Source organism: Zonotrichia leucophrys, chromosome 6, assembly GCF_028769735.1.
Source record: "Zonotrichia leucophrys gambelii isolate GWCS_2022_RI chromosome 6, RI_Zleu_2.0, whole genome shotgun sequence".
NCBI lineage: Eukaryota > Metazoa > Chordata > Aves > Passeriformes > Passerellidae > Zonotrichia > Zonotrichia leucophrys.
The window spans coordinates 11,260,194-11,276,216 of NC_088176.1; the positions used below are offsets into that span (position 1 = coordinate 11,260,194).

The window sequence follows — 16,023 nt, forward strand, 5'->3', positions numbered from 1 at the left end:
ATTGTATGGACTCCTCAGCAGAATACAGTCAGCAGTTGCAGAATTAGTGCAGTAGAATGCAGCACTGTACACACACAGCCAGCTCAACTGCTAGATTTGCTGTACAAAACCCAACCTCAAATTGAAAATAAACCAAAGATGCAGATGCTTCTTCAAACAATCCATATTGTTCAGATTCAGGGCCAGCCTTTGCTTTTATGAGCACAAATCCATTTATCTCTCACAGAGCAACACAGCTCAGGTCAGAGTGAGGACATCCAGCATTGCCCTGTCCATGCTGTGAGTCTGTGAGCAAGCTGCAGCCACAAGCTGGCAAGCTATGCTAACCAGGCTGAAAGCATGGCATAATTCCTGCTGACAATGCTGACTGAATGTGGCTGTGCAAGGGATCCACCCTGGAGCAACCCATGGGAAGGGCCCACTTTGAAGAAATCAATGGAAAACTGTCTCCCATGGGAGGGATTCCCTCCTGTAAGCAGGGAAAGAGTGGGAGGCCTCTTCCCCCTGAGGAAGCACTGGAAGCGACAACATGAGATTAACTGATCGCAGCCCCCTTTTTCTGTCTCCCTGCACTGCTGGCAAAGGAGGAGGCAGAGAATTCAGGAGTGAAATTGAGCCCGTGGAAAAAGGAGAGATGTGGGAAGGTATTTTAAGATTTGGATTAATTTCTCATTATCCTATTCTGATTTGATTGATAATAAATTGCACTAATATCATAAAGTCAAGGCTGTTTTGTTTTTTAAAAGTAATTAGTGGTGTTTCTCTGTCATTACTGTGACCTGATTTTGTTATATTTTATGTATCCTGCCCATGTGAGGAGGGGAGTGATAGAGTGGCTTTAGTGGGCAGCTGGTGTCTAAACAGGGTCAACCCACCACAAGTGAAAATCAAAGGTCCAGCCTTCACAGTGCCACTGATCTGACAGCAGCTGGTCTACAGAAATAACTCCTTATTTAGAGAAACAACAAAAATGGAAACAGTGATACTAATCTCCATTGCAAAAGCACACAGAGGTCTAAGAGCACAGATAAAGCCATCGTACCATTGCTGTTGTCCTTTCACTACACTTCCAGTTGATTTTCAAAGGAAAACTCCCAAATTTCACCTTCCAGCTCTCACACTTATCTCATCATGCTACCAGCCTGACTGCACTTCACAACAGTGGTCACAAAACCATTTTCATAGTCAAATCAAAATTTCCACCTGCACAGGCCAGACTGGCAAACACATTTCTCTCTCTCTAGAACACCACCTTCCTTAGACCCCCTCATCCATGAGCTGAAAAGGCAGTAAAAAACAAAAAGTCTTATCACATGGCACACACAGTCCAAGGGCACCAGCTCATGCCAGCCCTGGAGGCCTAGCTAACATTTACTGAGATATACACAGACCCTGGAGAAGCTGAATGGGCCTCTATCAAACTGCAGGGATATCAGCAATCCTCCTGGAGGTTACAGGTTGTGGTTCTGTGCAAAGGCAGATAAGAGGATGCAGTCTGGCCTTTAAAATTACATTTTTTTCTTTTTGTATATGTGTATGCTGGACATTCCATTATCATGGATGATTTCACCTCCATCATGGAGTTTTAACATTCAGCCAACTCCTTAATTTTAATTCAAGAACCAAGACCTGGAAACTAACTCTAAATTAAATCAAGTAGTTTAAGGTTCATTTGCTCAAACCTATTAGACAGCTGGATACATCTATTAAACTGGACCTGTGTTAATCCAGGCAAATTGGCCTTTGGGCATACTGCAAAAATCAGTACAGTAGAAATTTGGTACAGGAGTTTCAGCAGGGTGGGGAGAGCAATAGAGGAGTCTCAGCCAGCTCATTTGTGCCTAAGACAACATTCTCCTGAGCCCCAGCACAGAGAGTGAGACTGCACAGTGACACAGACACATCTGGTTCTGCCTGGGATGGCTACAGGCTGAACAGGAAAAGAAGTTGCAATCCCTCAGCATGGATATAAAACTATCATCTAATAATACCAGTCACACTATTACACACCTCATCCTTTAATTCAGTGTCCCCATCTTTCACCTCTACACAGAACACCATAGTTTACTCATGAGTGGGCATAGAGAAGGATCAGACATGTACATTAAACATCCCAGGAGGAATTTTGATGTGATACAGACTGCTGTTCTGAAAAAAGGTGGTTGAAACAGTTATGTCTATGTCCCTTGCCATACTTCTGTCAGAGTTGCAGTACATTCCATGAGGTAGCTGGAGATAATGCTTTGCAAGACTGAACAGTGCTCTGGGTCTGAGATTCGGACACAGGTAAGTGGCACCACGTTTACTGTTCCATATTTCAGCAATGAGTACAATCATGCCAAGGTGTCAAAGGATCAGCTCCATGTTCAGCTATGTCCGAAATACCCATCCCAAACACATCCACATCTGCTTGTACTCTGCTGCCTATGGGTCTGAGATTTAAACTAGAAGATGAAACAGTTCATATTTCCAACCCAGAAGCAAGCACTGTGAGAACTGCATGGAAATCTTCAGCAAACACCACTGCTTTGCATTACCTTTTCTAGATTGCTTTCTATTTCAAAAAATCTTTTTTAAGGTCCTATTCACAATCAACTTCTTTAGTAAGGACAAAAACAATGGCAGGAAAACTCTACGCTGGAGGGTTTAAGCAGATGATCAAGTTACCAGCACCTAAATTATCTCTGATGCACTTTAATGGTTCTCCATGTGTGAGCACTGAGCCAAAAATATTAACTGTAACATGATTTTGAATCCCTGTATTTCAATGCAGTATAAAGTATGTGGAATTACCTGGTACTTGCAATGGACTGGATGTGCAAATGTGGGTGGTTGCCATAGTTCAGCTAGGGCACAGCAACTTGCCAAGTTACAGTAAATGGCTTTTGCTCCTGAGTTCTTCCACTGCCTCAACTATGCTTCCACAAAAATCAGCGAGTTCTTAAAGTGAGCTTCCTAACTGGATGTAGAATCCTAGTAGAAGCAGCACTTACTGTTTTTATTTTGCTTCTATGACATTGTTGGCAGCTAGGGTAAGAGGTTAAAACTAAGCAGCTTTTCAGAGAGAAAACAAAATACTTGTGTGCCTATTTTTTATCTCAAGTTCCATATTTCATGTAAAATCCCTGTTTCTTTCTGCTGCAATCTCACCTCAGTGCACACCTTCAATTGCAAATGTAGACAGTGACATGACTTAAACTGCTTTTGTAAATAACAGCAGAAACTACACTGTGAAATTAACAGCTGTACATTTCACAGCTGTAAGAATGGAGAACAGTGCCTGTCTCACTCCTAAAGTCTACAATAAAAACTGTAGCTAATAGGCAATCCTGCTCTCTCCATTTGAAAGCATGATGCTAACCTGTGTTTTCACTTATTTTAACTACTGCTGAAAAAGCTCATTATAATACATACAGTGACAATACACATAATTTGAAAATTCACTACAAAGAAGTCTCATCCCCCTCTCTAAAACAGCCAGACTCTTCAGCTTGAAATTCTAGATACAGCTGTTCATCTGAACACCAAGAGCTTTAAAGTACTGTGTTGGAATCCAGCAGTATGTACTGCACACTGGCACATAATGGAAACCCCCTAGTTATGTGAACACCAGCAGTTTTTAAACACTGTGTTGAAAGCCAGCATTATTCCACATATAGTTCAGTTAAGTTGCAAGTGAACGCTGGTAATAACAGTGGTCTTCACATCTCAGTAGGGCTGATAACAACCAGATGGAGAAAGTAATGGCTCCTAAGAACAACACAACACAGAAGGAAACAAATTCACAAACGTTGAAGTTCAAATAATGACAACCCTCTTCAGCCAAGTTAAATACTAAAACACAAAACAGAGAAAGGCAAGAAGTTTTTATTATGGCTGAGAGAGTTCCCTGACTGCTGTGACAAGCTCAGGAAGAAAAAATGAACCAAAGGGTGTCTGTACCTTGGTGCTGTTGCCAAACCACCAGAAGTAGGTAAGTGTGCCTGCCTGGCTGGGCCAAACTACTGCAGTAATGTTGACATCCTTATTTCTGATGGCAACAAAGGGAACACTCAGATGGACGTGCTCCACTGGACCTGTGGGAAGAGAGTTCATTATTAAAGGCTTTGAGTTAAATCCTCCCTGCACAGTTGTGAACAGCAAGGATCTTTCCTTTAAATAAATCAAAAGTCCTATGTCAGCAGTGACAGTCTAGTGACAGTCTATTTATATTTTAGAAATAAAAGAGAATTTCAGCAGTCAATGAAAACAGAAAAAGACAATCAGATTTAAAAACACTTTTCCCCCTGCTATTATGCACATTTTCCATAGTGCTAATTTTCAGAGAGTGGCAGCACTGTGTTTAGAAGAATTTTTTAAATGCATTTTGTAGAAAAACAATGAACTGGTTTTGCATTATGCAGTGAAATTGCTATTCAAAGCCAAAAAAAGGTAGGAAAGCCAAAAGGGTAGGACACAAGAAAGGAATAGGACACAAGAAAGGGATAGGACACAAATGAGAAAGAAGGTTTTTTCTTGAAAATATAGCCACTGAGGTACTAAGATTTGTGGGAAAATAATTTTAGCCAAAATGGCTTAAATCTAGTTATATAAGAGTCATTTATAACTTTATTAAATACCCCAAACAGTATTTTAAAAGGTCTCCAAAATAAAAACTCATGATTTTGGAAATCCTTGGTATCTTTTTGATATAGGCCTGACCTTAGGAAGTCTTTGGGGAGTCAGTTGCCCCTGAAACTGAAAGAAAACCATCAGGAACCACTTGAAAGATGTGTGCATTGGCATAACAAAGCATGTAACTGTCAGAAGCACTTGATTCTGAAAGACTTAAATAACAAAGTACCAATGCAAAGTTGTATCTAATAAATGCAAATGCCCAGAATAAATCCAGGGCATGAAGCCCTGAATTCAGAAGTCAGATCCTCTCTAGAAAAAACAACATGTGTAAAAAACACTGAGGTTTTGTTTGGTAGTTTGTTTAAAGCTTCTACTATCTCCATTGTTTTTCTTCTTGTTTATCTTTTGGTTTTGCTGGTGCTGAATTTCAGCTGGTAACTGCTGCTCATCAGACAGTGTTACTGTCTGGGCAGTACCTTTCAAACACAGCAAACTGACAGACTATCCCTGTGAGATGGAAAGGACAAAATAAGAAAAGTCATAATCTTTTCTTTTTTTGTTAGACATTCATTCTGGGAAGCAGGAAATTTGGTGATTTTAACTGAGACAATCCTCTTGTGTTACTTCTCAGCACAAAATGGGGACATTAATCAGTTCTCCATCTACTTGAATTACAAAGATTGTGGAAAGCAAGAGCTGTTCTTCTACCACTGGAACATAGAGCTCCAAGCACAAAAGGACCCTATTCTTACTTTTGGCACCTTAAAATTTGATCTTTTTTTTTTTCACTCTTTCCCAAGAGATCTCTATCAGCAATTCACTCTTGAACTCTGACCATAGGAAGTACTTTGGGTTTGCAAGAACAGCAGATTCCCCTAAATATTTTGTGACAGTGCATGGAAGAAGAAAAGCACTAATATCTTTGCTTCCTTTAAATTTCTAGTTAAGCTGCTTGTCAGCAGATTCCAGAAAGCTGAAAAGTTAACTGGCTGCTAATAAAGCTGCAGGGTAGAAAATTAATGTTGCTTGAGGCCAAGGAGCCTTCTCCTCTTTTTTTTTTTTTAGCACAGGATCCTAGTACCAGAGTGATTGTATACTAAGAATGATTCTCAAGCATATTTTTCTGTACTTTTGGACTTCAAGGTCAAACCTCCTATATTAACCAGTACTTCCAAATATATTAAAAGTTTAGTACTGAGGTGTCATCTTATTTCAGCATTAGCATGAATGTAAGTCCTTGCAAAATATTTCCCCAGAGATAATGATAATAAATTGGCTACCTAAGAATGCCATAAAAGTCAAAGGAGAGATCTGAAAGGTTGATGCAAAAAAAGGTGGAGCAACAAAAGCAGGCCAAGGAACTGCATTGTTGCATTGTGCTTTAAAATCCTCACCATGAAAAAGTAGTTCCTTTGAGAAAAATCAGATAACCCATACAAATCTGGTTGTTATTACCAGGTAACCATCACTTTTGTCAGCTAATGGCCCAAGGTGAAGGAAAAAACAGTTAATGCTCTAATAACAGGTTGTTAAGTGCACCCATGATTGACTTTGAGGGAATTATGAGCATAATAAAAGCTTCAAGGAACATTTATTCCTTCATACAGGGAGCTGGAAATTAAAATGGAGAAAAAGTTCTTGAGTTTTGGAAATTTCTAATGTGCTTCCTTTCAGCAGAAAAGCTCAAGCAAAAGGCAGGATGTAAGACATTCTGACAGGTAAAGAGGGGAGGCAGACAAGGCTATGATCACCATTAGGAGCAAAATTGATGGGGTGCAGCTGAACACAGAAGATTTAATAGTCTAAGAGTAGATCATAGAACTGGGCTCTTTTTGGTCTCATCCTACATTCCACACTCTCTGCTCTCTCCTGTGGCTTTGGGAAGTTAACTCAGAGCTCTATATTTGAGTTTTCTCATGTGTCAGCTGGAGAGAAATTGCATTGATCTACCAAACAGGACAGAAACATCAGGGATGCACGTCAAACACATGAAATGTGAAGAGCAGCACATTAGTCCTCAGTACATTCATATCTCAGGAAGCACGCTCAGCATAATGCTTCTCTTTCATTAAATTAGCTCTGTAAATGCTGAAATTCTGAATAAGTGACTCAAAATTTAGTAGTTTAATCTAATCCTCTTGGAATGAGACATGTATTGAAAATAGATATCTAGACTGTGTTTCATATGCTGCTTGGTCTCTGAGCCTTTCAGAAAACCCAATAGACATTTTTAACCTTTTCTCCATAACTCTCAGAACTGCAAATATACTTGTTTTAAAAAAATCCTTCCCTTTCCCTTCATTCAATAAAAGCTGTTTAACAAGTTAGAGGAGTGCCTAGAAGCCCAAGCCTTTGGAAAAGCATGAGCTGCACATGTCTGTGGGTTTGCATCTATTCTTCGGCTCCACTGAAGCTGCAAGGACTTTGAGCGAGGTCAGATTTTGGCCCAAGGAATCTGGCAGGTGGAAGTACTCACAGACCACGTGCAGGAACAGGACAGCAGTGTCTGAGCCCAGGCTGTTCTCTGCAAATGCCGTCACCTGGAAGATTCCAGCACTCTTGTAAACGTGCCGGATGCCGTCCTCCACGGGGCTGAAATTGGCATAGGACACTGCAATGCCATCTCCAAAATCAAGCTGGATGTTTGTCCTTTGGAGATCACCCTGCAACAGGGAAGGCTGGAGTAGGAAACTGGACTGATATAAAAGGATTTATATTGCCCTCCATCCCACTTGCACGGATACAAAGGAGTAACTTCTCAAAAAAAGCCGAGCTGTGTTCTGTCATTCCCCAAGGTGGCCAGACACAGACAGCAAAAGACCAACACCTCATCCTAAGGCAGCTAAAACAGGTGACATGAATCATCTCTTGCAAATATCCTCCCCTGATTATACAGCGTTTAGAAGACCAGTTTCAGCTAGACATGAAGCTTTAGGATGGCTGAATTTATACAGGTTGAGTCCCATGTTGAGGACTGACAGATTTTTTTTGTCTAACGTCAGTCAACACAGAGACAGGGCCTGGATACACAGGAGAATGAAGCAGATGATGAGAAAATCTCTTCTAGGACTACTGTCAATGACAGTTATTAAATGAAGGAGGGAAAAACAGACAAGAAATTCCAGCACCACAGGTATTGTCTGGGGACAGAAGTTGCACTATTTTAGCTTAAATCATGCTTTAAATCACTGTAGTTGAACTGTAGAAGTGTCTGTTATTTCAGTTTCTTGGAGCCTTATTTTATACTTGCCCCAGCTGACTAATGTAACACAAAAAAAAAGCTAATTTCAACAAAGCTAAAGCCCACTGCAGTGATTTCACTAAACTGAAATAAAACTACAACTCAGATTAAATCTCTGTAGTTTTAGCTTTCTGCATATATATAAGATGTGTTGTGCCAAGTAATTTCCTTTCATCAAAGATCTGCACTGTATTCACTGGGGGTGAAGAAGATATCACTACATTTTGGAGATATTCCTAGCCCTGAAGGGCTGAAGTCAATCCCTACATATATTGAGGATGTGATCTGAAAGTTTAAAAACGAAAATTAAAATCTCTGCTCTTAAATTTACCTTTTTTTAATGGGAAATTCAGAAATATTTTACAGTTGTCTCATAAACCCCATTATAGCTGTAAATGCACAGGGAGAACATACAAAAAGCCAGACCACAATGAAGCAGGTCCCATATGTAGAAAATCAGGGCCTTAGCAGCCCTCACTGAATTTATCCTCCTCATAGACTATACCTGCATGAAGAATCAGAGTGCAGGAAAGGTATTTTTCAGATGTCAATTTAATTTGAGTATATACTTGGGGTCTTCAGACACTCATACAGTCAGGATTATTGCATGTAGTTTTTGAAGTATTGGTATTTGATTATATAGGTTAGATCTCTCTTCCTCCTTGCTCCATCATTCCCCTGCCAGGGAGCCAGGGGAGTTTTGGCCATTGACTTGATCAGGGCACTGTTTTCACCTCTGTCCCACTTGGACATTAAAACTTCAGTATAAACCAAAGAGCAATCAGAAAGGACTAAAGTAGTGGTGACACTAAAACATACCTATTATATTGAGTAGTCAATAACATGCTTTAGACAGAGAGTTTTTAAAGTCATTCTGAAAAAGTCTCTAGCAGGAGCAAAATTACACTCTTGAGATATTCAGTTATTTGATAGAAGGCTCCCACAGCTTGTTAAACCTTTCAAAACCACTTCTCAAGGGAATGCACTAAGACCCCAAGTCCATCTCATATGGAAGATACTGAACAGAGGATAAAAATTTGATCTGGCCTGGATTCATCACTGATGACCTCAGGCTGAAATCTCTTGCACCAACCATGGCAGCTCATCTCCCTTGCCTGGCAATTCTCTTTTCTATTTCTTTCTTGCCTCTCCAATATGATTCTATCTGAAATGAGACCATTTCACACAGAGAAGCAGGAACAGATTTGTCATGACTAAGCAGTGGCAGATGATCTTTTCACCCAATTATGAGCTGGGTCTTCATTGTAAAGGCTGCCCATCACACTAATCATGTTTTCTTTCTCCTTTCCATACCTCTGTATCCAGTACATAAAATACTTAACCAAGCATGTTAGTCCCACACAGAGATGTCAGATATTCTGGAGTTTATAAATATAAATGGAAATAGAAGGGAAATGAAGGCATTTCAAAAGGAAATAGAAATCATTGCTATCCATTTATATTCAAGAGGTGTGGTTTTTTGCTTTAAGCCCCATAAATAACGGAAAGGGAACAAGGCTGTCACCAAGATTGGCTCTGAGTATGGAAATCAGTGAACAGATGTGGTCAAGAACACAACTCCACAATAGCTATTTGGCAGTCTAGTATTTCTTTGTGATCAAAATCAAACTCAGATTTTAAAAAAAGTCTAAAAAGGTTATCTCCTCATGTTCCCTTGCATGTATACAGTCCAAATCTCAGTCCACCCCATATTTCTGAAAACACAGAAAAATCATCATTCTGCATTTATTCGTCTGTAGTCATCGCCACACATGTATTATGAATACAATTGTAAAGAATCCTACTGAAGTTAATTCTATAAATCCTGAGAAATTCAGGTTTTGATAAACTATGATGAAGTCTTCATTTACCACTGAATGCCCAAAGATCAGTCACCTCCATATATTGAGGGTGTGCACTAGAAGTTAGCAAAGAGCTGCTGGCTCACCAGGGTGAGTCTGACACAGCTGAATGGACACCACACAGATGTACCCACAGGAGGGCTGGCCAGGCTGCTCTCTGGCTCAGAAAGGAAGTGTGAACATATGTGCTAAACTACCACCAGTAAAGAGACTGACCAGAAAAGGTGGAGAAAGCCAGGAATGAATCTGTATGGCAGCAAGGTAAGTAATAATTAAGACCTCTACAGAAATTATTTCTTCCAAGTCATAAAGAAATCCTTGGTCACAATTCTTCTCAGGTTCACACTAAAAGACTGGAATAGCTTTGTCCAAAATCTCAGTGTTCCTTTTCTTCTTGAAATTCTATTATTTTATGAAACAAACTCAACACACAACTTTCTGTGGAATAAACAGTTCACCTACAGAGACATTTTCCAAAGAGCCTCTTCCTTTAGAAAAAAACAAAAAAGGTTGTTTCAATGAAATGTTTTTCTAACTACCATTATTTCTCAACAACAGACATAAGAGTGAACGCCCTCACATATTTATTCAGCTGCCTCTTCAATCTCTAAATCCTTGCAAAGATTCCACTCTTCAGCTACCTTGACTGCTGCCTTATTCCCCATCTGTTTATCATTCTTCATACACAGCAGTTCTGCTTGAGTTCCTTAATAAATTACTAGTTGACTCCTAATTTTTAGATTATAACTGTTCTTTTCTGAACTCCCACTCATAGTGTCTACACAAATTGTCTAACCATGTCAAGTCTGCAGAACAGAAAAGAAGCAGCAAGCAGACAAGAAATCCCTCTTGTATAAAAGCAGAGCATGCATGAACCCCTGAGGAAGTAGTAAAGAGGCCCTGTCAGATTAGTGTGGTCCCACTGAAATACTTAGCTACTATATGAGGATTTAATCTAGTGTGAGAATGTGTCTGTGTGTGGGTGGTCTGCCTCAGCTGTCTCCAGGTACTGCTCCAAAATAACATACACAGGGCAGAAAATGTGACAAAAACCAGCTGTTCTTCTCCAGCACCACCTCAGTCCCTGGCCAGAAGAGCCTCAGCATTTTGATGCTTTTGGCAGCAGCATGGCCTGGTGTCACTTATGCTACTGCTGGCTACAGAGGGAACTGTTCCAATAGAAAAATACAATAGATAAGGGCTGGGGCTAGAGGTGCTTTGAGGAGAATCAATTCCTACTGCAAAATAACAATGTCCCTCATTGCTCCCCATGAGAACATGTTCCCCACTGCTCTTAACCTTTCCCAGAAAAGCTGAAGTTAAAGCTTTGCATCCCAGATAAAGAATTTTGGATCACAGAAACACCACTTCTGTCTCATAAACTCCATAAACTGCAGTTTACTGGAAGCAGCAAGAAGTGAGTGGGGAAATAAATATTTGACCACATCTATCTTTCTTCAGCATTATCTTCACTGATAGACAAACAAGCAAACACCTTTGGTGTGACCCAATATGACCTGCTTGTATGTGTCACTATAGCCTTCAATAATCGAATTCCTTAAGTCTCGTAAATCTCAGGACCATTCACCATTTCATTATTCCCCCTTGATTACTATTTTCCTCTCAGCAGCTGGAAAAGTAAAGGAAAAAATGCCAGTCCTGCCACACAGAGAAAGGTTTACTGAGACCACTAACACACCTCTTCCATGAGGATGATGAAGGTGGCGTTGTGCCCCTGCTCCATGACCAGCTTCCCATCAGAGGTGAGGATGTGCAATCCCCGAGGTGCTTTTCCAGGGCATTTCTCCATCTTGGCCATGTACTTCTCTCTCAAGCCATCTGTGCAGTTGTTAGACACAATCCTGCGGTACCTGGGGAACAGGAACAAAGGACATTGGGCTCAGACAGTGGGTGGAAAAGTTCCTTTGTTCTGTTTTTGTTTTGTCCCTCCACATTAATGCATGTGTTTTTTCAAAGGTTAACTACCTGCATGATCCCCTCACTGAAAGGAAGGCTCAAAGAAATTTAATGTTTTATTAAGTAGGAGAAAGCCAAACCAATCACAATTGAACCTTCTCCAGAGATTCCCAGCAGCATCACTGAGAAGAGACACATTGTTGGAGGTGAATTACTCTGCCTTACTAAAAGGCAGAGAATTCCTCGAACCCAAAGCCTGCAAGATTGCGTCTTGCATCCCAGCTTTTTAATTATACCATTTATTAGGTCTTGTCTGCCTCTATTGGGCTAGAGGGCACTTGAAAAAATATGTCAAGGGCTTTGACCAGTTCAGTTTTAAAATGATTTGAGGTATGGGTTTTTCTCTAGGCTCTTCTTGGAAGATGTTGGCTAAACAGCAAAACTCAAGTCTCACAGCATTTCCTGCGTGATAGTAGAACATTTGCAAAGTGATGCTGCCATAATAAACCAACACTTGCCATCTGTTCTGGGTTAGACCAGGAGAAACCAGCACATGAAGTGTGTCTGAAATGCAAGGCATTGTATGTACAAAGTGAAAATGGCAGAGGAAGAAAACATTAAAGAGACTAAAAATTGCTCATTTGAGCCTTCCTAGAAGCTGATATAAATAGAAGCGGTAAGATAGTAAGAGGTTCAATAAAATACAATGTGAAATACCTCAAACTTGTCCTTTTAAATGTTCAGCTGTCTCTCAGGCAGACCTTTTTGATTTGTGTTTTAATTTTGCAACAAAGGGGAGCTCCAAGTCTAGGCTCCAGGGATCACACATCACTTGATAGCAATGCAATATCTATGTGTCACTTATGTTAACGTGCTTCTCCCTCTCTCTGAGGAACAAGGCAATTTTCCATAGAGATGCTGTTGCAAACACCACCTCATGGATAAGACTGAAAAAGATCATAATGGGATGCAGAGAAAAAAAGAACTATCCAGGTTCTCTTGTCTGCTGCAGTCACCAAAACCAGACAGATTGCAAGGTGCACTTACCCAGTGCTGTTCCAGTAGTTCTGTCCAACGTTGCAATCCTTGGACAGGGAGGATGGGCTGAACCAGAAGGCTGGGATGCACTGGTTGTTGCTGTGCCTCTCATATCCATAGTCACTGTGGAGAGAAGTCATGAATCCACCACTGTAGCCTCCACTAGAGTTAGCCCAGAGTTTTAGGTGATGTCCCCAAAGCAGGTGTGTGTTGGTGGTTCTCTGCTGGGATGGCACAACACCATGGATTGGGCTCATCCAGAGGCAAAGCGCTGGACTGGTATGAGATGCAGGAACACAATTCACTGAGGGCATTTGATCCCCACAGCTGCAGAACTACCAAACTTGCAGGGCACTGCAGGACTTGTGCTTCATTTGGCAACAAAACATGACAGAGATTCAGAAAGAGTATTGTATTGTTTGTTTCTATTTCTATCAATCTCTGACTTAAATGTCACTTTTTGGCTTCTTTTGGTTTGTTTGTTTTTTTTTTTTTTTTGCAGCCTTTGCTTTTAGAATGAACCAGGCTAATTCTAAGACCTAATGTTACTTTTTCACAACAGTGGCTAGGAATATAAAACACTGGGAGCACTTCCTGAGCAACTAGCCACTGTATGTATATTTATCTATGTTAATGGACTCCCTGGCTAAGCTGTGACTTGCCCAAGAGGAAAAAAACCAGCTGATGTTTTTCCAACACTAAACTAAAACATAACCAGCTTTGCAGTCGGAGGATTACACGGTATTGTGTCCTACAGGGAAGGCAATCCAGGGTATTGATTCTTCCTTGGACCACCTAAGAATGGAAGTGTACACAACCATATCCAAAACTTCTTTTTACAGCTGCCTTTGTGTGCCAATACAATGATGAAAAAATAGGATTAATCCAAAGCTTTCCATAAGTTTTAATAGGGTCTGGATCAGGTTTCTATGTGTAGCCTTTATTGACAGGCTGGATTCAAAGGACAAATAAAAAGAGATTCTGGATTTTTGCCTGCAGCAAGTTAACAAATGCCAACATGCTAAACCTCTGTGAAAACACAGACACTACAGAAGGCACTGTCTTGAAAGCATTCTGTACCCTTTAGGACACTCTGAGTTTTATCCTTCCCCTGTTCAGAGCCTGAACTGCCAAAAGAAAGTCTCTAGGAAGAGCTTTGGTGAGACAAAATTGTGCTATGTCCCCAATGGCCCAGGCTGCTACTGTTCTTTTTTGGAGGGCAAAAATTCTCTAAGCTACTTTAAATGGTTTGGAGATTCCCTAATGCTCTTTCTCTCAACATTCAATTTAATCATTCTCAGTGGGTCCGACCTGCACAGTCGAAAATGCCTGGCAGGGACTTTGTAATTAAAAATATTCAGGAGGAGCTGTACTTTGCCCCAAAGAAGAAAAGAGCTGCATAAATATTTAATAAAATTAAAGACAACATTGCTGTGTGCCCTCAAGGTTCTGTGCTTGTTCATTAACTTCTGGTAAATGTATATTAAAACCTCACATGCTGCCCACCTTCCCTCTCACAAGCCCCAGGGTTTGCATAAGTTAAGGAAATAATCAAGTCCAGCTGCTGTGCTGTCTTTCTCAGGAAAGCTATCTTGACAGAGTAAATAAAGAAGCAGGAGGAGGGAAAAGAAAGCTCAGTGAGCACTTTAATATCACTTATGAGATGCTTCTACCATTCTCTCTGTTAGAGAAAGGCCAGAATTTGCTTCTGGAAAGGACTGCAAGGGTTGGCAGGAGTCACCCCTGATCCTGACTCATATGGATTTTTTGAACTGGGGCATAATCATGATTTATGCCCCTGAATTTTAGATCAGCCTTTTATCTAACTGCAGGGAACAGCTCTGCAGCCATGAGGCAGACAGGGGCAAGGGCACTGTGACCAAATGGGAGGGAGCACAGCCCCCACAGTGTGTGCTGAAGGCCTTCTGCAGTTATTTGTCCTATCCCCACAGCCCTCAAAGGCAGGTGTCATCACAGCAAGTGGCACAGGGTGCTTCAAGCCCAGAACCAGCTCCAAACCTTCTCTCTGAGGAAGCAGAGGGCCCATCTGGCAGCACTTGCTGGTCACTGCACTCACACAGTCCTGGCTGCTGGGCCTCCTCCTTTCCCTGGCACCCACAGGACCTGCCCAGTTCAACCCAAGGCACAGAGCAGTCAGGGCTTTCAAGAACTGGCACCTATGAGCCCAAGCAGAAGAGGCTGAGTGGACATTTTCCTTGAAAGGGAATGAGTTTTTCTTGGAAGAGCATAAAATGAAAGTAAGAGCTGTCCTTTCACCTGTCCTGTCCACCTCTCAGTGAGCAAAGGCACTTGTCAGCATCTCCCCTTCTCATACTGACATCCCAAGGGAGGCAGATGAATCTACAATATATTCTGGAATAACCTGTATCTTGCAAATGACTAAGCAAATGTTTCATCCTTTAGAAATCACAGAGCACAAGATCACCCTTCCTCTCTGAAAAATCACTTTTAAAATTGTCAAGTTCAGTGCCCCACTTGCAGCACTGCCAGTATTTTCCTCAAATGGACTGTCTCACACATTCTTACAGTCAGCCCTGCTGAGTAGCATCAAAATTCACCATAAAGTTTCTTCTGATTCTCCATCACCAGCTGTAACAATTTTGCAACTGGAAGCTAGTTAACAATTCTGTTGGCAGTGCAGGCTCCGAAACAAAAGCCAGCTTGTTGTCCTCTAATTGCATTTCCTCTGCAGGACTGACAAGTTTAACAGCAATACCCTCTCATATTAGGGGGAAAGTTAATCAAAAATGATACTGAATGCTTGCAAGGAATCTGTCAAGTGATTGAAAAGGTGCATTCTGATGCAGACCCTTTTCAAGGCAGCATTTAAGGCAAATTCAGCTACCACAGTATATCACTTACAGCTTGGAAAAGACAGACTTCCCTGTGAAAATATAAAGCAGGTGAGGAAAAGACAGTGTAAGGGAAAAAAAAACCAACAAAACCAAACAAATTCATTAGCATCTCTGGAGACTGGTGCTGGATTCACCCCAGAGGCCTATGCCAATGCCAAGGGCAGATACTGCAAAGCAAGACAGGTCATCCTGCAAGTTCCCATCATGAGAACAAAGGGGAAAGATCTCATGAGTCAAGATATGGAGTCTCAGATGTAATCTTGAAATGAGGAACAAATTAAATACCCTCCAGATCAGATGAAAATCTCTGTTCTATATCCCCAACTCTCTCTTAAAGACAAACTACTACAATATTCAAGAAAATACTCTGGTCAATATTTTTCTTAATTTTGCTGCATTTCACTATGTCCATGTCAAGAGAACTGTGAGCCTAAGTCCAAATAAATGTACAGATCTCATGCCTCACACCTCT

The 16,023-nt window shown here is 41.0% G+C and overlaps 1 protein-coding gene across 1 annotated transcript in view; it reads right to left on the reverse strand.

Moving 5' to 3' along the window:
- Positions 1 to 16,023, reverse strand: part of SORCS3 (sortilin related VPS10 domain containing receptor 3) — a 263,805-nt gene that overhangs the window by 18,280 nt on the left and 229,502 nt on the right. The window contains exons 17-20 of the mRNA XM_064716259.1: positions 12,685 to 12,798; positions 11,420 to 11,591; positions 7,094 to 7,280; positions 3,943 to 4,076 (exon numbers count right to left, since the gene is read on the reverse strand). Coding sequence (XP_064572329.1) covers positions 3,943 to 4,076; positions 7,094 to 7,280; positions 11,420 to 11,591; positions 12,685 to 12,798 — 607 coding nt within the window. The remainder of the gene's footprint in view (positions 1 to 3,942; positions 4,077 to 7,093; positions 7,281 to 11,419; positions 11,592 to 12,684; positions 12,799 to 16,023) is intronic.